The sequence below is a fragment of the Toxotes jaculatrix genome, chromosome 3 (assembly GCF_017976425.1).
Source record: "Toxotes jaculatrix isolate fToxJac2 chromosome 3, fToxJac2.pri, whole genome shotgun sequence".
Classification (NCBI taxonomy): domain Eukaryota; kingdom Metazoa; phylum Chordata; class Actinopteri; family Toxotidae; genus Toxotes; species Toxotes jaculatrix.
Genome location: NC_054396.1, coordinates 145824 through 169573, shown reverse-complemented (window position 1 = coordinate 169573; position 23750 = coordinate 145824). Strand labels below are relative to the sequence as shown.

Here is a 23750-nt window from a genome sequence, read left to right as displayed (position 1 = left end):
GTGTCTCATACAAACTCTGATACAGTTGGTGGCGATATGCACCTTATAAGCAATGGCTGCAAGCTGCCATAAAACCAAAAGAAGAAGAACGCATCACAGTAGAAGAAGGAGGAAACTGTTGCTGCTACAGACTGCAGCCGGTTGCCTCTCCTCTGTTAACTGTTAGCGACAGCAGAATGAAAAGACAGCATCAGAAAGGCGGTTATTTAAGGCTGCCACCTGCCTTCTCTTCCTCCGTTTAGACACATCCCTCTGTGGGAGATGAGTGCTCTCGACAGTCTGAAGGAATTCATGGAGCAGCGCTTAGCTGCGGCTGTCGAGGACATATTTGAATATTTCCAGAAGACAATCGCAGAGTATGAGGAGGAGCTTGGCCGCTACCGCAAGCTGCTGGACACCGTGTTGTTACCGGAAATCAGGCTGCGAAGAGAAGGTTTGGCTTTTGTTACCGCTTCAGTGTGCTCGAGCTGGGTGTTACGACTGACAACAATTCATCTGTGTACATAAAACAACAATAAAAAATGTAGAATTCATGTATAAGCATTTAATAAGAGGTCAGTTTACAGCACTGAGTAAACTCCTGGTCAGTGTCAGAGACAAAGTAAGAATGTAGCCAGTTCGTTTGGAAAACAGGAATGTGTCACAAATTACACTAAAACCTAAGGTCTACATTTAGGAACCAAGTGTAGCCAAAGTCAGTGTAATAATATTTGGAATGCTCAAGTTTTTTTTTTATGTTTTGGGAAAATGAATTATTTATCAGAATTATTATGTGTAACTGCTTTATCAATTCATGCAGTAAAATCATTTAAGAATTAGTTTTTCTTGGTTAATCTGAACCTGGGTGGAACAAACACCAAAGAACTGAATATGTAAAGTGACTGGACATAAGTTACAGAAAACCAAGACAACGACAATACGCAAATCGTATTATACACCTTACTGACAAACAGACATACACAACATAACAAAATCCAGAAATAATCATATCAGGTTGGGGTTAACATGCAGGCACTCATGTGTGTATTTGTACATTGCTCCCTGCAGATGTCCCTTCTCTGACTGTAAATGCAAAGATTCCCCCTGAGCAGCAGGGGATTCAGTCCAGCCTGCACCAGGAGCACCCACAGTCCCCATGCATTAAGGAGGAACAGGAGGAAGTCTGGACCAGTCCAGAGGGAGAGCAGCTCCAAGGGCTGGAAGGTGCTGATATCCCGGATTTCCCTTTCCCTCCTACCTCTGTGAAGAGTGAAAGTGATAATGTTCAGTTATCTGAGCTTTGTCAAAGCCAAACTGAGGAGAGCACAGAGGCAGATCCTCCAGCCAAGAGCACAGCTGATCAGATGGAAACAGCAGCTGATGGAGAGGACTGTGAAGGATCAGTCACTGATGTACCAAGTGATAACAGCAGTTTATGCTGTTCTGAACCAGGGATTAAGAACGATGATGATTTGAATAGGTTTAATGGCAGGAACATGTGTAAACCTTTCAGCTGTTTATTTTGGGAGAAATGTTTCTGCAGCAAGTCAGAAGCGGTGACACATGAGAGAGGTCACACCTCTCAGAAACCTTCCTGTAGAACTCCACAGCAGACCAATCATTTCAAGTCACACCTGAAAGTCCACACAGGAGAGAGAGCGTTTAGGTGCTCAGACTGTGGTGAGTGCTTTAGTCACCGTGCACCTTTTAAACAGCATGTGATGCACCACAAGGGGGAGAAGCCATTCAGTGGGAGGAGAGCCTGTGGCAGAAGATTCACTTGGAAATCAGGTAACTGCAGCAGGAAATGAAGCTGCAGAGCTGGCAGGATTAGTCAGCTGTAATAAAACACAAACTTCCCTCTTTGAGTTTCTGATCATTCACCTTAAAACATTCAAATTTGGAAAGAACAACATGAAGCTGCCTACGGTGCATTGTACTTCTTACAGTTTTCCTTAAGCTCAGATCCTAATGAGCAGTTCACTATGAGCAGCCGCCTTATAGTCGGAGTTGTTCATAGTGTATGTGAGTGTTGACTGTCTGTATATGTCACAGCGGTCACCTGTCCCGGGTGTACCCTGCCTCTCACCCACTGTGTGACAGGATAGTCTCTGTTTGCCATGTATTCAGCTTTTGTTTGGAGAAAGAATAATGTGTTATTTCTTTTTTTATAAGTTACTGTCTCACTATAACCACTATTGTGTGTCTTTTAGTATTTGTTTTTTTTTTCCTTGGCCTGTACATTTGAGTAAAGCATCAAATGTAGGTGGCGTGAAAATGCTGTAGCGTTACAGCATCTACAACTATCACAGAAACCTGTAGATGAGGCCTGGAGATGTGGCATTAAAATGCATCTCCACGTGTCTCCAGTGGTCACTTGAAATGGTCACAGTGGTCACACTTCTCGCTCTAAGTGCAGATAAACAAGTATGTAATTTTCATTTGCTTCAAAGACAAATGCAAAGTGCATTGTTTTGTTTTTTAACAGGTGGATGGCAATGATGTACTTCCTGTGCCTAGTGTAGTGGAAATTAAATTAGAAGGAAACAGAAATAAAAACAATGCAGACTGGGTCTGTCTCTTGGCATGTTCCTGATGTTTTGAGTAATATATACACTGAATTTTTATCCGATTTAGTGCTTTGTTTGGATAAAGCAATTACAGCGACTGACTTTAATATTCATGTAGATACCATCAATGACAGTTCAGTATTAGACTCAATTGGCTTATTTCAAAATGTTAACCAACTCACTGTTTTAATCACACCCTTGATCTTGTCCTAGCCTGGAAAGACAGCTTCATAACGTATAAAAAAGCCCTTTGTAAGGCAAGAACTGCCTATTATTCATCATTAATAGAGGAAAACAAGAACAACCCTCGGTTTCCTTTCAGCAGTGTAGCAAGGCTGACAAAGAGTCATAGCTCTCGTGAACCATGCATTCTACTAGCTCTCACTAGTGATGGCTATGAGCTTGTTTAGCAACAAGATAGTAGATATTAGAGATAGAATCCATCACATCCTTCCTCCAACTGTTAATGATGTAGGTGTGCCAAGAGGAGCAGCCTTAGAAATGTCTGCCAGTCCCGATTTGTTGTTAGACTGTTTCTCTCCCATAGACTTTGCTGAGTTGACTTCAGTAGTTACTAAATCTAAACCATCAACATGTCTCTTGGATCCTATCCCAACCAGACTTCTTAAAGATGTTTTGCCTTTGATTGGCACTTCCATATTAGACCAGATAAGTCTCTCTTTAGTAACAGGATATGTTCCACAGGCTTTTAAGGTTGCAGTTATCAAACCTCTACCAAACTTAAAAAGCCTTCTCTTGACCCTGGCATTTTAGCAAACTATAGATCTATATCCAGTCTCGCCTTTACTTCTCAAATTCTTGAAAAGGCTGTTGCCACTCAATTATGTGAGCACCTCCTTAGGAATGGTTTGTTAGAAGTTTTTCAGTCAGGATTTAGAGTTCATCATAGCACAGAAACAGCACTGGTGAAAGTTACCAGTGACCTTCTCATAGCACAGCAGCCTTGGAGTTGTTTTTGATCAGGATTTGTCCTTTAATTCGCATATAAAACAAGTCTCTAGAACCACCTTCTTTCACCTGCTCAATATCGTTAAGATTAGGAACATTCTGTCTCAGACTGATGCTGAAAAACTAGCCCTTGCATTTGTTACTTCTAGGCTGGACTACTGTAATTACCTATTATCAGTGGCGGTTTTTGGCACGGGCGAACCAGGTAGCCGCCCGGGGCGGCATCTCATGGGGGACGACACAACCACGTAAAAAAAAAAAAAATCATCTGTGCCGGTAAGCAGTTTTCTATTAATATTACTGTGTGGGGAATTGGCAAATTGGCACCCTCTGCAGCTGGGGCTGGGTTGGGAGAGTGTGGGAGCCCTCCCATCTCCCAGCATGCACAACAAGCATGCATGCATTTGATCGAGCAACTTTCATGCGTAGTTGAAGGGGCTGGAGGGGGTCTCGCCCAAGGAGTAATTCAATGTAGAACTGCCACTGCCTATTATCAGGATATCCAGTTAACTCTCTAAAAAGCCTCCAGCTGATCCAAAATGCTGCAGCAAGAGTACCGACTGGAATTAGCAAGAGAGATCATATTACTCCTGTACTAACTTCTCTTCATTGGCTACCTGTAAAATCCAGAATTGATTTTAAAATCCCCCTCCTTGCATATAAGGTCCTAAATGGCCCGGCCCCTTCATATCTCAAAGAGCTGATAGTACCATATTATCCCAACAGATCGCTTCGTTCCCAGAATACAGGTTTGCTTATGGTTCCCAGAATCTCTAAAAGTAGAATGGGAGGCTGAGCCTTTAGCTATCAGGCCCCTCTCCTGTGGAACCAACTGCCAGTTTGGGTTGGGAAAGCAGACACCCTCTCTAATTTTAAAATTAGGCTTAAAACTTTTTTGTTTGACCAAGCTTATAATTAGTTGTAGTTATAGTTTTACGGTTTTAGGTATTATGACTAAACTTACAGTTATAGTGTCTATAGACACTGTTACAGTTAAGGATAAAGCCCATAGTAGAGCTGGCTCAGGCAACTGAACCATCCCTTAGTTATGCTGCTATAGGCCTAGGCCGTTGGAGGACTTCCCATGATCATCTGCACACCTCTTCTCTCTTTCTCTCCTCAGACCCACTTTCACATTTATTAGCCTTAGGCTCAGTAGTGTGTGTGGCCTCCACATGCCTGTATGACCTCCCTACAATGCCTGGGCATGCTCCTGATGAGGCGGCAGATGTTCTCCTGAAGGATCTCCTCCCAGACCTGGATTAAAGCATAAGTCAAGTCCTGGACAGTCTGTGGTGCAACGTGGTGTTGGTGGATGGAACGAGACATGATGTCCCAGATGTGCTCGATTGGATTCAGGTCTGGGGAATGGGCAGGCCAGTCCATAGCATCAATACCATCATCATGCAGAAACTGCTGACAGCCACATGAGGCCTAGCATTGTCATGCATCAGGAGGAACCCAGGGCCCACTGCACCAGAATATGGTCTCACAATGGGTCTGAGGATCTCATCCCGGTACCTAATGGCAGTCAGGGTACCTTTGGCTAGCACATGGAGGGCTGTGCAGCCCTCCAAAGAAATGCCTCCCCACACCATTACTGACCCACCGCCAAACTGGTCATGCTGGAGGATGTTGCAGGCAGCAGAACGTTCTCCATGGCGTCTCCAGCCTCTGTCACGTCTGTCACATGTGCTCAGTGTGAACCTGCTCTCATCTGTGAAGAGTACAGGGCGCCAATGGCAACTCTGCCAATCTTGGTGTTCTCTGGCAAATGCCAATCGTCCTGCACAGTGTTGGGCTGTAAGCACAAGCCCCACTTGTGGACGTCGGGCCCTCATACCACCCTCATGGAGTCTGTTTCTGACAGTTTGAGCAGAAACATGCATATTAGTGGCCTGCTGGAGGTCATTTTGCAGGGCTCTGGCAGTGCTCCTCCTGTTCCTCCTTGCACAAAGAAGGAGGTAGCGGTCCTGCTGCTGGGTTGTTGCCCTCCTATGGCCCCCTTCACGTCTTCTGGTGTACTGGCCTGTCTCCTGGTATCTCCTCCATGCTCTGGACACTGTGCTGACAGACACAGCAAATCCTGTGTATAAGATCACTGACAAAATGCAAATACCCAAACAGTACCCAAAACATCAGCTAGAAAGGATAAGAACAGAGAAATGGTCTGTGGTCACCACCTGCAGAACCACTCCTTTCTAGGGAGTGGTTTCTTCCTCTCATTTCCACCTGTTGTCTGTTCCATTTCCACAACAGCAGGTGAAATTGATTCACAATCAGTGTTTCTTCCTAACTGGACAGGTTGATTTCACAGAAGTGTGACTGACTTGGAGTTACATTGCGTTGTTTAAGTGTTCCCTTTATTTTTTTGAGCTGTATTTTTATATGATATTTGTTTTACTTTGTTGAGAGTTTGTAAGCAAGAAGCCACAATTATCAAAAGAATGAGAATTCCAGAAAAAAATCCTATGTTAGTTTTCAACTTCTTTAAAATTAGTTCCTCATACATTAATTAGTGCATTTATGACTTTATGACTTCATCTGCTCCATTATATCTGCTCCATTTACATCAGTCGTCTTGTCAATTGTTACTGTAACTCATGCAAGAACTATTAACCATTAACTGTAAAATTTCACCTGGAAGTGCTCGAAGTGGTTAAATGTTGTCTGCTCATACAAAGACAGTGCATTAGCTTTATGAGGCAAACTCATCAATCAGAAAACTTTATTGCCAGGTATGTTACACATACAAGGAATTTGACGTGGTGTTGTTGGTGCAAAAACAGACGAATTGGACTGACAAGTCCCATAACACACAAAGTTGAACAAGAAAAAAAAAAATTAATAATAAAATAAGAGAAAGAAGAAAGAAGTACTAAGAGGAAGAAAGTCTGTACAAATAATAATAGTAATAATGTGCAATGTTGCAAAGTAGATGTAGTGCAAAGAGATAATAATGCCATAGGAGCGTTAAAAGCTTAACTTGTGTGCAAAATTGGGTGGCTGGACTGTTTGAGGATCCTCTCGTGTAAGGGCTGAGAGGATCCTCAAACAGCCCAGCCACCCCGGACATTCTCTCTTCCCACTACTCACCAGGCTGGTGATTCCGCTACCTGAGGACTAGGACTGAGAGAATGAAGAGTTTCTTCCCCCAAGCCATCTGCCTGCTCAACTCTGAGTCTTAAACAGGATTCCAATATGCACAAGAACCACTTCACTGCACGTTATATATTTTGTATTTTATCTTTATCTTATTTTAATTTTCTATATTTACAGATATGTATTTTATCTTATTTTATTTTTATTCTGTGAGCAGACACACATTGATCTGTGTTTATTTTTCGTCCCTAATGGTGCAGGTACAAAAACACATTTCACTGTACATTGTACTATGTATGATTGTGCATGTGACAAATAAAGCTTATCTTATCTTATCTTGTCCTCCCACTTCTGCAGAGAGTGGAAGAGAAATGACCACAGGTGGTACGGGGCATTCATGGGGAGCCTGAATCATTCAAAAACACATTTCAAACTATTGGACGCAATGTTTAACATGTTAACATTACATGTATTAAAAGCAGACATGAACACTTTTACAATATATAAAACATAGGATCATTCAATAATCATGTGATGTTTACTCACCCCTATCTGTAGGCAGTTGTATATCAAAACATCTGTCATGTTCCAGCAATATATGAAAAGTGTATCATCCAAGTGCATTCATACTGAGAAAATAAAACAGTACAGTGAAATGACAAAAGCGGCTTATGTTTCCTAAATGTTCCTAATGTTGCTTGATTGAGCAAGTAAATACACATATGGCGATTCTAAAATTGTTCAGCCTGTTAAAATTAAAGATGCATCTTCAGACTGGGATCCAATATGCACCAGTCCTAATGTACAATGAAAACCTAGGTGTTCTGCTGCAGCTGTTGTTGAGCTTTTCCCTGAATTTTTCATGACTGAAGTCAAACTAGTGAAGATACTATGTTGTTTGTATTGATCAGACTATCCGTTTTTTTTTTTTTTGAGTGCTTTTTAAAGAAAAAAAAAAGTGTATGCTTTAATCTGAGCTACAAAAAATTGGGAGGTTGAGTTTGATGAGAAACTAAAATTATACACTGTAACTATTAGTTTATTTTACTTACAAAATTGTCTCTTGAGATGAAGCCTGATATTACAATGCATGCATCACAGTCATCTCTGACACCTACTAGAACCACAACAGACTTACAATCACAGCCTGTATTACACTGGCAATCCATGCAGTTAGGGCTGCAGCTAATGATTAAGTTCATTGTCTGTAAATCTATAAATTTTATTTTCTCAATGAATTGATTACTTTGATTGTAAAATGGCACAAAAATGTGACATGAAAAAATTGAAAAACGCCTGTAGCAATTTCCGAGAGCTCATGTCGACATATTAAAATCGCTTATTTTGTATCTTGTGCATTGAGGAAATTGGAACCAGTGAATGTTTCAAGCCACGTTTACTTAAAAACTTACGCAAAAGATTAATCGATTATCAAAACAGTTGCTCATTTCTTTTCAACTGATCATTTTAATCAAATAATTGTTTCAGTTCTACATAAAATACCGCTTCATGGCTCTGACTGTCCTCTGAATAATGGGCGAAAAAATGTCCACAGTCTCTTGTGCAAAGGAAAAGTCTTTACATTTCATATGTGACTTCAAGAAACAGACAGTATCAGCGACTTCTGTTTTAATGAAGCTAAGCTTTGCTTAGCTGTTATGCTTTATGAGCAATCAAAATTAAAAATGTTAAATCCTTGGAAGATCCTTGAAAAAACAGATGCATATCAGTTTCCATGACCTCTGGGACTGTAGTATTGTTGTCCAAGGTTAGGTGGCTATTTACACCTCCATTCAGAAATTCATTATTATAATAATGCAGCCAGTCCACCTCAAGATTTCATGTTCTTTTCTGTCACACAGTGGCTTTAAATGTCTGTAAACCATGTGGGTAGGTGGTCAACAACTACAGACGCACTAACTTCATTTCGCAATGTAATTAAGAAAGGAGACAGAATCCAGGACTTGCAGCTCTTATGTTTTACATATTCATACAGATCAGCAATCTTTTTGCACAAACAAGGCATAAAAAAAAACATTTAAGTCCAATGTCAATAGGCTATTACATAAACCTCCACATATCATTGTGCTCTACTTAAACTAAGATTTATCCTTACTTTATAATATACTTCATGTCTAATTTCAATACAATGTGGAAAATATTTCTTTGCTTGCAGTGACTCAAACAGTCCCTTATACATTCCCTAGGCCATGAAATAAAACAGCTGCACAGATTGTCAATTTGAGTCACTGGGAAATCTATTAATGCACATATACTTCATAGAGATAATTAGATCCCTTTAAGTGCAATGCAACTAGTCACTGTGTTGACAAATCGTTATGAACAGTGACTCAGAATAACTATAGGAGTTCAATGTAACATCTTCTAATGTATGGCATTGCTGTCAAGTTAATTGTAGAGCAAGACTATGGGCAGGAGTCATAAAGAAATACAGCAGGATTACATCAATATGGCAAACACATTTTGCCACTTTCTTTTCAGACGTTAACTATTTATCATCAGAAGACTAAACCCTAAGCTACTCAGACAATGAAATCAATTTGGTATTCCAAAAAAAAAACAAAAAACAAACCAAGAATCAATGAAAAGCTTTACACTGTATTTCTCAATGGAAAATGTCAGAGGCAGGACAGAACAAACAGAAACCTAACATTAATGTAGATAAAAATACATATGAACTGTATGTAAATAATGTCACTGCAAGGCACCTTTTGCAAAAGATAGTTCAAATAAGTTTGAGTGTTAGTGTTATTGAGTATTCTAAATGTAACATTTTGATCACAGGTACTAATCATGGTTTTACCTGGCAGTCACTTCGACTGTGAGGTCATGCACAACAGCTACTTGAGTAAACATGTAGAGAGCCTGTCTTGGTCTGGACACAGGCTGAAAATATAAACAAATGTGGCAAAAGCTCTTATAACCTGAAACATCACTCAAAATTACACTTTCAAAAATAAAAGTCTCTGCTTCATTTGAAGTGCAGTAGAATAGTGTGATTTTAGGATGCTGAAACGGCAACACCCATGTGCTTATGTAGTATACTGCAGTGTTTCTCAGTGGACTAGTACATCGATGGGGGAATGGTATGGCTGTAAATATAATCATTAGATGTTTTAATATCTAAGAAAGCCTTCTGACAACACATGTCTTAGTCTGACCTGTTCAGACCTGGTAGTGACATGCGTCTCGTGATCGGTGATCCAATCACAAGTAGAAACTGAAGTGACTGGCATGTTTAGAATTACAGTACTTGGAAGTTGTACTGTAGCACATTCTCCTATACATTACCTGACAGAGGAAGAACAGGGTTTACTGGACTCCTGCTCAAGAGAAAATCCCAGGTATGCATTTGCTCTCACTTAAATGTTTGCTTCTATATGCTGTTTCTTATGGCAAGAATTGATTGTATTGGATGTGAGGGCTGACTGATTTCAACTTCTGTTAGACCTTTACCTTTTTCCCTGGCTGCGGACCAGCAGAGGTTCTGGCTTCTTACCTCACAGCTTCATCACTAGGTGGCTCCCTGTAGTACAGACATCAAGGGAGGACAATATGTCAATGTGGAAGCAGATGTACTGCAAGTCTGCTCTTCTGAACACCACATACACACATTTACAGTTTCAATTCAGGATACATTTACAGAAGCTCTTGTTGTACATTGTGTTTAAGTATTCTAGTTTGTACTAGCACTTAGTGTTTTCAAGTCACATGGGAACTGGGAGCTGATAACAGATTTAGAAAAAATAGAGAACAAAGGTTTTTCATACACTGGGCACTAGGTAAACCTCAACTAAAGACTTGTAACTAAAAAACTGTTCAGACGAGTGTTGGGGGATATTTAGGACGTTTGTTTCCATTTCTGTCACTTAACATTAGAGACCAGTGTTCGGCACAAAGCATTTCTGCTGTGGGGTAGGGCTAAGCTTGGGGACCCTCAATGATGTGGCTGGGGCCCAGGGGCCGCTCCTTCCTCCATGGTGGCCGGTGGGTTGGGATCCTTGTGGAATGGGGTCTCCTTGTAAATGAACCAGCAGTTACCTGCCCACAGGAGCAAGTTCAAAAAGCCGAGAATCTGTCGAAAGATGTAAAAACAGATGGTGACTGGCAATGCCCGAAGACAACTGGTGAATTATAATGTTTTGCAGTACTGTGGAAACTTTTTTTTACTGTATCTGAGTTTCTTGAATATAGAGGTTTTAGAAGTGAAATCAAGGTTAGAATTGTGAAATTAGAAAATAAGCCGCCAACCAAAACCGTCCTTTGTAAAAGTCTTCCCTCATTTTTTGTGTGTCCCTGGAGGTGTTCTTCTTAAGAAAATAAGGATTATACCTTGTGGTCATTTAAAACAGATGTCCCCTAAAATGAAATGACATACAAACGCATACATCTCCACTCCTCTTCCCCCATTAGGTAGATCAGACCACAACTTAGTTCTACTCACACCTGAATACAAGCCTGTTGTTAAACAACAGCAAGCTGTGGTGAGGACAGTGAGGAAGTGGTCCAATGAGGGTCTGGAGACACTTCGTGGTGCATTAGAGGCCACCGACTGGGAGGCTTTCTATAATGCTTATGGGGGAGATATAAATGGACTAACAGATTGTATCTCTGAGTACATTGGGTTCTGTGTAGATAATTCCATCCCCACCAAAAAGGTCCGCTGTTACCCAAATAATAAACCTTGGGTCACAAGTGAGCTGAAGAGCTTACTTAATGAAAAAAGAGAGCTTTTAAGACAGGGGACAAGACAGAACTCAAGAGGGTACAAAAAGAGCTGAAAAAGAAACTAAGGGAGAATAAAAACAACTATAGGAGAAAGCTGGAGGAAAAACTGGAAAATAATAAAGCCAGAGCAGTCTGGAGTGGGATGAGGGAAATAACTGGCTTCAACAGGAAAGACAGAGGCACTGTTGAAGGGAATATGCAGTGGGCCAATGAGCTAGACCAGTTTTTTAATAGGTTTGACACAGCTACCATCAACAGCAGCTCTATTACCAAGCCACTGCCCCATCTTCCACTCACCAGTTGCAGCCCGCAGGCCCCAACACCTTCTCCCCCTCACTCACCTAATGACTCTGTACCTTCTAGCAGTACAGCCACATTAAGCTTTACTGCTGATCAGGTGAGGAGAGAGTTAGAGAGGCTTCATCCCGGAAAAGCACCTGGACCGGATGGCATAAGCCCTTGGGTACTGGAAGGCATGTGGGAGCCAGTTGTGTGGAGTCCTGCAACACCTGTTCAACATGAGCTTGTACCACCAGAAAGTCCCGGAGCTATGGAAAACATCATGCCTGGTCCCAGTTCCAAAGAAAGGACGCTCTGCGGAACTGAAGGACTACAGACCCATAGCTCTGACCTCCCACATAATGAAGGTCATGGAGAGGCTGGTCTTGAGACACCTGAGGAAGCTGGTGTGTGCAACTCAAGACCCTCTGCAGTTTGCGTACCAGCCCCATGTGGGGGTGGACGACGCAATTATATATCTACTGCAAAGGGCCTACTCCTCCCTGGACAGACCTAACGCCACTGTTCGGATTATGTTCTTCGACTTTTCGTCCGCCTTCAATACCATCCAACCAAGACTGTTGAAGGAAAAGTTGGAGAGCATGGATGTGGACCCTTCCCTCATCACGTGGATCACCAATTATCTGACGGGCAGACCTCAGTTTGTGAGGTTGCAGAGCTGTGTCTGACCGTCTGATCAGTAACATCGGGGCCCCCCAGGGTACTGTGCTTTCTCCCTTCCTCTTCACCACCTACACTGCAGATTTTAAGTACTGTTCCGAGGCGTGTCATCTGCAAAAATATTCTGATGACACGGCTATAGTGGGCTGTGTGGAAAGGGGATGGGAAGAGGAGTACAGAGGACTGGTGGATGACTTTGTCAGGTGGTGTGGGGAGAACCATCTACAGCTCAATGTGGATAAAACTAAGGTAAGAAGGCTAAGCCACTGCCAATTTCCATCGCGGGATCAGATGTGGAGATTGTAACATCATACAAATACCTCGGTGTTAATTTGGACTACAAACTGGAGTGGTCCACAAACACCGAGGTGCTCTATAAAAAAGGCCTGAGTCGACTTTATTTCCTTAGAAGGCTCAGGTCCTTCAATGTCTGCAATAAAATGCTCCACATGTTCTACCAGTCGGTAGTGGCCAGTACCATCTTCCTTGCGGTGGTGTGTTGGGGAGCAGGAATCAGAACAAAGAATGCAAACAGACTAAATAAACTCATAAAAAAGGCTGAGTCAGTTGTTGGCACCAGTCTGGCTCCATTAGAGGTGGTGATGAGAGACAGAATGCTTGGAAAGATCAGAGCAATTTTGGACAATGTCTCTCACCCCCTTTACAGCATCTTGGACAGTCTGAGGAGCTCTCACAGCAACAGACTGCTGCAGCCCAGATGTTCTAAGGAGCGCTACAGCAAGTCCTTTCTACCTGAGGCCATCAGACTGTATAATACACATGTAGCCTCCAGAACTGTGCTCTGAATTTCACGAGAATCTCACTTAGATTAATCTATTTATAACTATACTGTATTTGTTGTGTATGCGTGCTGCTGGGACAAACTAATTTCCCTCTGGGATTAAAGTCTATCTAAAATCTATCTATCTATCTGTAACTGTTGATCTGTAAAGACCTTAGCTAACCTGGGAGTGAACCCCAGTTTACAGTAGGTGTGATAACAGATGTCCACCTAGGATGAACTGTTATCTAAAACTGCTGATATGGAAATATCTCAGATGTCCTGGGAGTGAACCCCAATTGGTTGTTCAGGGTGTTTACAGTAGCGGTGATCAGAATACATCTTTTAATGTCCTTTCTGCTGGGAAAGGTATTTAAGGGCAAACTGACTACAGGTATAAAGAGTCATACTAGAGAACACTCTAGAGACAACACTGCAGAACACACTGTGAACTGTATGTCTTGTCTCCATGCTGCATGAAATTAAAGACTTGATTCACAACACCCGGTCTGAGTTTCCTTCTGCAGGATTAGACCCTCACATTGTTTTCACAGTAAACACACTGAAATTTGAATACTGGTTCCCTTTAAGTAAAGTGTATATCAACACTGACTATACTGTTGTTGTTTATTTTCATTTAGAGCATTGAGAAATGCAAAATAAGAATGGTATTGTAAGACTATGTTTTCATTTTGTAAGATGAATTCAAATTTTTTTATACATGGTTAACTTTAGCCTGCTATAGTGGGTAGTGATGCAGTCCTGGGACTGGAAAGGAATGTCTATTTTTAGCAGAAGGAACCAAAGTTTTCCTATTACAAAGACTGGCACTTATGCTATAATTTAACTAAAATAACAAAATGAAATTAATAATGTTCTTTCAATTATTATGTGGATTCAACATTTTAAAATGAGAGGTTGATACAAACAATTCAAAGCAGCAGAAGTAATTTAAAACTAGAGGGAGTCTCAGAGAGTGCAGACCTCCACCAAGGCCAATGTCAAACTACAAACACCAGACTCTAGAGAAAAAACATTAACATTCAGTAAATGATCTGGATCTGCCCAGAATTTAATACGTTGAATGGGTTCTTTCCAGGCCCACCCCTCCACCATGTTCAGTACAAATTGGTTCAGTACTTTTTGTGTCCCACCACCACCAAACATTGGAAACTCCTAACAGTTCAACACGATTTTGCAGCTCTCCAAAATACTGAAAGAGATGGGATGACTTTTCTAAGGTCATTAATGTTGATAAAATACTCTTGTCTTGTCTATAAGACAAAAATAATCATTGAGAATTTTGTGTCCCTTCAGGGGGAGGTAATGAGGTACACCATTACAGCTCTGCAGGTACACTGCTTTAACGTGACTTACCACAGAGGCATTGAGGCGGCCCATTGAAGGAGACGCTCCCGGATGACAGACGTCCTTGCATGACTGCACTAGGTGCTCAGGGTTAGTGGCCCATTTGATATCAGTCAGGCCTTTGCCCCAAGCTGAGGAGGACACGAACCACAGGAAGGCAAAGCCTGCAGTCACCACAAGGTCCTGGCAGGACATACACAGTAAACACTAAGCATGTTTACATACACAACAATATCATATCAATACTGAGACACTTTTGTTTTTGCCATCCTGTGAAATGTTTCCAAGTGAAGAATAATTTTGGAATTTCATACAAGATTTTCTTATGTGTAATAATTACAGAAGAGCTAGCTGGGTTTTGATGATGAAATAGCTGGGATATTTTCTATAGAGTAGGGTAGAATTTATTTGAAAGTAAACCAACACACCACCCCAGGAAGAGTCCCTGATTTCCCATAATTCATGTACCCCACCCTCTTCACTACTGGTAAAACCAGACATGCTTCACTGTGATGGGTTACCAATCTAAAAAAGTACATTCCTTGCTGAAAAGAATACAAATCAGTGGCTGTCTGGAAGGTAGAAAAATGACTAGGTTAAAACCTAGTTTTTGGCTGCACTTTGCAGCACTAAAGCTCAGAAACTCACTAAATGTCACTAGATGACTCAATACACTAATTAACCTATTTATGATGGTGGGTAATATTTGCATTCAGCCTAGTGTCAGCCTTAATCTGTAATAATAATAAAGCTGTTAAATCTGTGTCAGACAATGAAACAATATGCAACAGTGACTGAAACTCAGCCCTATTAAGATTCATCTTAACCAGCAGTCACTTCAAGACATTTCAAAGCTGCTGCTCTGCTGCTGCTAAAAATCCTGATTTCATAACCATGAAATTGTCTGACAAAATCATCATATGCAGAAGTTAAAGACAACAGCTGTGCTGTGATTTCACGCTGATGTTGAATGAGACTTATGGACAGGTGTGCCTGTGGAGGCAAAGCCTGACCTCACGCTTGCAGGGCAATGCTGGTACCAGTATGGCTGGATGTCACAGCCACCTGCAAGGCTTAACCTGGTGTGAATAACCGCCCAGCGGGAGAAAAAAATAATCCTAAACAAATACACAAAACATTCACAAAATGTAAAAATACACAGCAACTCTCCTCATACCCAGGGATGGTGGGTGTGAAGAGCATTAGCAGGAATAAAAAAGCGATGTGTACTCACTATGATAGGACCACGGGTGGTCTCGTGGTAGATTTTCTGGTAGCCCAGGTAAAGGATGAGTGCGGCAGTGCAATAAAGGAACCCAAATACACCGACACACACAAAGAACTCTGCTGAGGAGGAGAAGTCGCCCTGCAGGTAGGTGTCATTGGATAGACTGCTGTTACATAATGGTATCTTGTATGGGTGCGCTGACAACCTGAGGAGAGATACAGAGCGAGAACTCATTTTCAGCAGTCCCTCTGATGACTCTTGTTTTTATACTGTGTGTGATCTCAGAGAAAACAAGTCCTCACCTCAGTTACTGTTTTATCCAAGGAATGCAAGAAGAGAGAATATATGAAAGGATTAAGTGTGACTTTTCAGATTTTAAAAGACTGTGCACAGACTAAACACAACCAAGTGATCTGCATAGTCTTAGATTAGACTCCACCATATTTTTTAATTTTAATTTTTAATTTTAATTTTTTTTTTTTTTTTTTTACAAAGTTTGGAACTAGGCATTTTCATCCAAACATTTCTTTAAATTATCAACTACAATGATAAACAGAAAAGCTCAGTGTGGTATATCTTTTTGTTAAAACTTTAGTACCTTTTTGACGACATTATTGGCATAAACAGACTGAAAAAATAACCTGCTTAATGTGTTTTACTGGCTGCTTTAATCAGACTGCACTGCACTGGACCTGCTTTGACCAATAAAAACTGATCAAAGAAAAAAACTCATCAAGCCTTTCCTACAAAAAGAGTAGTGTGGCTCAAGTAAAATGATTGAAAACAAAAAATGTAAACTTTTAACCTCAATGGTTATTTCAGTTTGGATTTTGGCCCCACTGTAGTGCTGAAAGAGCTCTCATTAAAATTCTGAAAGGTCAGTTCAAAAACAGAATTTGGCATAATTTAAGTTCTAGCCTTGTTAGAGCTAACACGGCTCTAACAAGGTCCTTTGACACAGTTGACAGTCCAATACTACAGAACAGATTGGAAAACTAGATTGGGTTCTCAGGCACAGTGCTAAAGAGGTTCAAGTCATATCTTGAATACAGGAACCATTTAATCTCAATTGGTAATATTGGATCTGAGTGAGCAAACATGATTATATGAAGTTTTCTATGGGTAAAAGTATTTTGTATGCTCCCATTAGACCATAAACTATCATATTATGCAAGTCAAGTGATTACAGTCCAATTGAGTCTCTCTGCAAGGGAATGGAACCCCCCAAAAAAGACTGCATGTTCCTTAACTTTCTCCAGATACATGTAGATAAAACTGAGTCAATTGTCTTGTAGACAGCTCTAAGCACATCAGTTCATACCTAGAATTAAAATTCATCTCCATGTGCATCTCAGGTGACCACTTGTGGCTGGATCTCACTTCCCTGCACTATATGCTTTAAAAACTTCCATGTAATGTGCTGTTTTTATGCTGTTTTCTTTATGTTTTCAATGCATTATGTAAAGCACTATGAATTGCCCATATGTATGAAATGTGCTATACAAATAGAGTTGTCCTGCTATTTATTAAGACATGTTTTTTTACCTGTACAAAACCTGTGTTGTCCTTTAGTAAATAAGGACCAATATGATTTTACTGCCTAAAATAGGGCAGCAATCCTTAATAAATATCCCCCCTGATCCTGTCTCAAAATGACCTGACAGAAAACGTAAAATTTCCTCCACTCCTGCAGACTTCTCCTGAAGTCAACTAAATTACTGATAAATTTTACACTGGTACCATTTCCTCTGCCACTGTCCATTGTTTGCTTCATAAGTAATAATTTGTCTGATTTAATTTCTAATAATGGAAAATGATAATACTGGAAAACATCAACTACATGGTTCACAGATTTGTCATGTCATAATATATTGTATATTGTTATTTGAAAGATATTTTTATTGTGATTATGAGTTCAACCATATGGCCAAGTCCTATTTTATAGTGAATCTAAACCCAGCTGCCCATCAAATAGTGTTCACACTGGTAAACAAGGAGAACTAAGACTACTTATTTTCTGTTTCTGCAGTCATCTGACAGCACAAAAATAAAGCTATGTGATTTCAACATCAGAAAATAAGAAATTAAAGAAAAAGTTGCAGGGGACCGAAGATGGCAAAAGTGGTGGCAGTAATCCACAACTGCATTGTCTGTCAACTGAGGAGGAGGAGCCAGATTTCACAGGTTTTTGTCCTGGTATTTTAGTGTGGGCAGCAAAGATTAAGAAAAAGTTCCTGTTCGACACATGAACTGCATTTCAGAGTTCACAGTACTGTGGGCCATGCCCACAGTAATGTGGGCATGGCTTCAACCAGAGATAAAGAGCAAGGAAGCGCTCTATTGTTCTACAGTACCTGAATGGGTAGCCAAACACAGGCTTTACATCATATGTCTCCTTCGGACATTTGACTGTGAAGTGGGTTGTCCCAGAGTAACCTCCAGCGGTGGCAAAGGCAAAGATGGCAAAGACCTGTAGTGGCAGAGAAATATGGAAAGTTAAGAGAGGTATGTTTTTTTTACAGGTGTCTCAAGCAATCAGGCTGTTAATTTTAAAGGAAATGAAGCCCCACACTGCTGTCGTATTTCTGCACAAAAGAAAATTTTTGAAAATCTGAATAAAGGTTTCTATTGATGTTAAATTAAAGCCAATTCAATTTATATTTATTTTATTTATCAATTATTTTAAGCCTTAATTTCTAAGGTTCAAAATTAAACCCAACATAAAAATTATACCATAGTGCTTCACTCATAAGTAACAGTTTTTTTTTTTTCAAGTCCCAACTTTTAATTCCCAGTTGGCCCTGTATGTCCTCAGTGACTGTATTTTGCTGTGAGTTTAATATACATGTAATACAGCACTGATAACACTAAACCTGATCAAAACAAAGGATAAATAATTTTCAAATTTCATTACGTTAACTGTAAATACTGTCAATGAATATTTAACTCTGCAGAAGCTGTTTTCATTTAAGAATGAAAGTTAGCAAAACATTTCTTCTCATGGGAGAAAAATAAGCTGACAAAGAACAGACACCAGCAGGAAGAGTGGAAAGCAGAGGTGAACCTAGACCATTTCCTGTAACCTCTGACATGAACTCGCTGTACAAAGAAAAACAGATTCTATCCACAGGATGATCGGACAGTTAAATGTACTATAGCATAAACTGCAGTCAGAAACTAGTAGAAAGTAGCAACAGGCCTGGGTTAAAATTGTCCCAGTTTGCATAGATTTCAGCCCACTGGCTGTTAAAGGTGAATATATGCAAATTGCGAAATGTTCCAAAAACAATCCAGCAGTCATATTCGCGCAACTAACCTCGTGTTTGGTCTTAACACGCGATAAGACCTGTACTGGGCTCAGAATGAATGGCCAAGATTTCATGCCCATGCAGTACTCTGCTGGGCACTTTGTAGATATTATGCAATCGTCATTGTAGAAAAGGATTTATAAGCTGTATCACTGAACACAGTCCTACTGATACTGACAAGCAAGCCCTCACAAAAACCTCTTTACACCTTGGGGTAGTACCAGAGGTCTACTCTGAGCCAGGAAAAATCTTGTTAAGGAACTATATTGGTAAGCAGAGTATATCCATCTTACTTGATTACAATGTTGTTGAGATCCTGTCTGCTGCCGTTTCATCCTATTTTTAAAGGCAAGACATTAAGTGCTAAAATAGAAACAGAGCAGAGTGGGATTTCATACAGCAGCATTCTATCATACAGCCAGCACAAGCACACATGATAGACATACCACCCCTGTAAGTAATATGTAGAAAGTTAGGAAAAAATATGTTAAATCTTTCAATTAAGGATGGGATTCACTCATGACTATTTTCTGGGAAAATATGACAGTCTTGCAAACTAAGCTTTCCCAACATTGTTCCACTGCTAACTTAAAGCAGTATCAAAAGTTATTCAGTTCAATGCAGTAGTCAGCCAAATGTGGCTGTAAGATGTGATATAAAGGCCTGTTAGCACTGTGTGATAACTGCATTCTTGCTGGTTGATTGTTAAAGTTGGAAGGGAAAAAAAAAAAACAAATTTGCAATTAAACTGACATTAAATATTAGGGGGCGGCTGTGGCACAGCACGTAACGAGTGTGGTTTTGGACTTTGGACCGGTCTGAGATCGGAGGTTCGCCGGTTCGAAACTAGAGACCATCTTGTGATGAGATCACACCAGCCACAGCATCAAATTGGTGTGCAAGATTTATTCAGTATGCTGTGTGATCCCATCGGTCTGTAGTTCTAGCTAATGTCTTAGAGTGGACAGGAGTGGCTAAAACAGTGATTCACGACTTAAAAAGAATGTGGCCAATGGGTGTAAAAGAGCGGTGGCCAGTTGCCTCTTCACTGCGTACCACCCCCCTACTTCTGGTGCACTTGGTAAGGCCACAGCCATCTTCAAACATGGTGTCGCACTGTTGTGTACACAGTGATGTCCTCTCAACACACTGAGCAGACTTTCAGTTGTTTCTTTCCAGGCTGTGCTCAAAGTGATCATTAAAGTGTGCATTTACTCTTTAAAATAGGTGTAAGTGGGTTAAGGTTTTACACATATAGATCTAAAAAATACAGATGTATCATGTTTTAGTCATTTTGCATTTTACAATATTGTCACAAAAAAACTACTCTTTTCTCATAACCAAATGGCAGTGTTGCAGTAAAATTCTTGCCAAGTATGTATGAGTAAGCACTATAGTGACTATGTGACAAAGGGTACCCCCGCCTCCATACACTTGTACCCCCTCCCAGGACATCCTTCCTACAATGAAAAGCTTCTGCTTAGAGCATGTGATTCTTGCTTCCGTACTTTCTCTCAAGAATAATATCATTTGTTCATTTACACCCACAGCTACCAAAGCACATTCCCAAATCATGGGGATCCTTTTCAGCTACTTAACAGATGTACACAGTGGGCCAAAACAAAGGGCGAAGCACTAAGGTAAACAGCCTGCAGGCTGTAGTAGTGTAGTAAAGACAGAAAAATAAACAACAGAAACACACAGAGAAATGGAGTGAAGTATTTAACAAGCTTCAGGCCCACTGAGGATTTTCAGGAATGGGTTTCATCTTTCAGGTAGCACTGGACCTCCACAACATTTCTCAGCTTTCATCTCAGCCCTGTTTGACCCACCCAGGCCACTCTGACAGCACCCCAAATAAACTCTCCAGACAGGGCATGCGTTCACTGTCCAGGGTCCAGAATCGACCCAGCCTCCCACAGACTGGCTAAAGCATTTGTCACTACTTCTACTGGTCAGGGAGCAGCAGAAGAGATAAGAGACAGCAACCAGTCACAAGGTTCTAAATCTTTAACATTTTATACAACAACTTTTATTTTTATATAACACACCATATGAAGATATGACAATAATGAACTAAAAACAGACCATGCAGGTCAAGAATGCAAAAATAGCCAGACCACTGCCTCCCATAGGACCAGCCTCCATCTGACACTGTGAAAAACTGCTGTTACTGGCTAAAGTCCAAGTTTACAAGCAGTGGCATTCAAACCAGTTTGACATTCAGGAATATCAATTATAAACATCTTCCCAGAGTATGCTTCTCCCAGCCCGAGAATGTCTCACTCTGGAAGAATTCTGTCTATTTCAGCCTTGAGACTGGAGCAGGCCAACAACAAACCCAACTTCAACTGCATAACCCAGATGAGCGGCTGTTTTCAGGAAAGTGTCAAATTGCCCGGACCAGGACAAGGCTTGAGCTTAAGGACCCCCCATCATCCCAGGACTGATAAATATAGGATCTGGGAGGATGGTAACATGACAATGAATTGCAACGAAAATTAAACTGCATGTTTTCTGAAGCAGACACAGTTCTCATGAAACCTGCTCCACAACATACACACACACGCACACAACTGTCACTGTCACAGTGATAATGGCATGCCATGGTGACCTCTGACCTCACAACAGCTGCAACGGGGAATTCAACCCAACTCAAAGAGATAAGTTTGCTAATGTTAAAGTTATCGGTTAACATTAGACTGTTGCAACTAATGTTGCAGTTACAGTGAGCTGACCGGTTCCTTTAACTTAGCACACCTTCCTGGCAGACTGCTTTATAAAGGAAAACACTGCTTTTCTTCTGTTTACCTGACAACTGTTGTGACAAAAGATTGTCACGTTAAAGATTTTCACATTAACAATTTCACATTGCTAACATTGCGAAATTTTAAAATTCAAGACACCAGTCTTTCACAACATCAGTAAATACATGTGCTAGCAAATTAACCAAGAGAAAAGTATCATCAGCAATTGAGGATAGTTTCACTGATTTTGAGAATCCTTTTATTCATAATAACATTGTACCCATCAAGTTAATAGGCATTGTTCATGGCAGACATTTGGACATGTTATAACAGAAGAAGCAAAGGTGTATTTATTAATGATGACTGTATTCTACTTACGGGAAGTTCTAATATTGTGCATGCTGGAAGAGTCATTAATTTTTTTAATTAAAGTCATAAATTATACTTGTGCTTTTCCTGCCATGTCAAGTCAAAATGTCTGCTGTGAAAAAAAAATATATTACTTGTCAACTATGACCTGCTGTATTTGTTGGAATGGGTTTACCGTGTAATGACAGATTATTGCCCTCATTGCAAAGGAAAACACTGTGTCCTGCTTCAGTAACCATTTGGTTAATATTTAAAGTACTGATGTTAGATGGCCAACCCCTATGGTGAAAAATCCACAGTAGAGCAACAAATAATGTTAATTACAAACAGGATATGGCTGTTCCACAAGCTCACGCCTTAAATACACAAAGCGCTGTACTACTGTAATGGAGCAGTCTGCACAATAGCCACCTAAGAGGGAGAATTCCTGAACTGTTCTTCCTTTAGTATACAGTCCATTCAGGTTACTCATTATGAAGTCAATAGCACAGACTCACAGTGTAGAGATATTTTAGACCATGTTACTACTCAGCAGTAGCACTTAAATCCAGCCTATTTGGTTCTCCACAGCTGGCATTCCTCATAACTGGCACATATGAGGAATGCCTGGTTTTCAGGAGCACCGACTCAGACTTTGCTTTCAGTTATGCCCACATAACCATCTGCTTTACTGTGCATGCAAACACTTGCACTGAAAAAGGAAATATTAATATCACGGGGATCAACTGAGAAGAATGCTGAATATATATGGTAACTGAATATATATGGATTAACGTTACTGTTAATGTTTTAAGTAAAGTATTAAGTAGTATGTTTATATTAAGTATTTAAAATGCCTCAACTTTTAATCTAATCTAAGACATTTTAAATACGTTTACTTTACTCACCCATTCTAGGACACGAATAAATCCAAGAGGTTCTTTCAATGGTCTTAGGTCCAGAGAAAATTCCGACACCACTTTCTGCGTATCACAAACAGGTTGTGTAAAAAAACGAACAAAGAAACACAAACACAATGTTAGCCAGGTGTAAACGAATTAGCGTCCATAAGACCACCCAACAACTATCATTACCTGTTTGTCACCTTGCGGCTAACTGGCCCTGCCCTTGTTAGCAAACCCCTATTAGCGACATGCTAACCCTAACTCACGTCAACATGGGTATTCAGCTAACTCACCCACCTGAACAGTATCCATTTAGACGGGAAACAGTTGAAAAGTAGTTACTTTTCACTCCTGAAGTGGTCTGTTGGCTTGCAAAGCTAACTTAAAGACTCTCGAAGACTCCTTAAAGACATTCGACGGTCGCATGCAATAGAACGGCTACTGACTGTCCACAGGGGGCAGGCCAACAGCCAGGCAACTAACTGATAAGCCTACTGTCAAAGCTAAAACAGTTGAACCGCTCTCAAACTCACCAAAATAAAACGTTACGCTACATTTCCGTTTACTTTTCAAAATAACAAACGTGCGTTCATAGACATTCAAATGAAACATTAGTTGTTTCTTTTTAGTGAATTGCGAATGCTGCATAATGTGTTGGAAGCTCTGTCACTAGTTGTTTGCAGTATGTTTTCCTTTAAAGTGGAAAATAAAAATCGGAAGAATGATAATGTATTTT

At 40.5% G+C, this 23750-nt stretch overlaps 2 protein-coding genes across 2 annotated transcripts; one reads left to right on the top strand and one right to left on the bottom strand.

Annotated features, from left to right (window-relative positions):
- Nucleotides 1-110: 110 nt before the first annotated feature.
- LOC121179521 (oocyte zinc finger protein XlCOF8.4-like) lies at nt 111-2550 on the top strand. Its single transcript, XM_041034411.1, has 2 exons — nt 111-433; nt 1048-2550. Exons 1-2 carry the CDS (start codon nt 262-264, stop codon nt 1788-1790), a joined length of 915 nt encoding a protein of 304 aa, XP_040890345.1. The 5' UTR covers nt 111-261; the 3' UTR covers nt 1791-2550.
- A 6026-nt stretch (nt 2551-8576) lies between these two features.
- Nucleotides 8577-23498, bottom strand: LOC121178814 (synaptophysin-like protein 2). Its single transcript, XM_041033190.1, has 6 exons — nt 23312-23498; nt 23018-23092; nt 18061-18176; nt 15713-15911; nt 14488-14661; nt 8577-10716 (listed from the first exon to the last, which is right to left on the bottom strand). The coding sequence occupies exons 1-6, from the start codon at nt 23324-23326 to the stop codon at nt 10579-10581; spliced, it is 717 nt and encodes a 238-aa protein (XP_040889124.1). The 5' UTR covers nt 23327-23498; the 3' UTR covers nt 8577-10578.
- Nucleotides 23499-23750: the final 252 nt, after the last annotated feature.

Bases quoted from the DNA above. Each gene is read 5' to 3' on its own strand.
- LOC121179521 (XM_041034411.1), top strand. From the start codon at position 262: ATGAGTGCTCTCGACAGTCTGAAGGAATTCATGGAGCAGCGCTTAGCT. The intron at 434-1,047 runs GTTTGGCTTTTG...TGCTCCCTGCAG, and splicing joins AATCAGGCTGCGAAGAGAAG to ATGTCCCTTCTCTGACTGTA.
- LOC121178814 (XM_041033190.1), bottom strand. The intron at 14,662-15,712 runs GTGAGTACACAT...ATGTCCTGCCAG, and splicing joins CCACCCGTGGTCCTATCATA to GACCTTGTGGTGACTGCAGG. The intron at 10,717-14,487 runs GTAAGTCACGTT...ATCTTTCGACAG, and splicing joins GCCGCCTCAATGCCTCTGTG to ATTCTCGGCTTTTTGAACTT.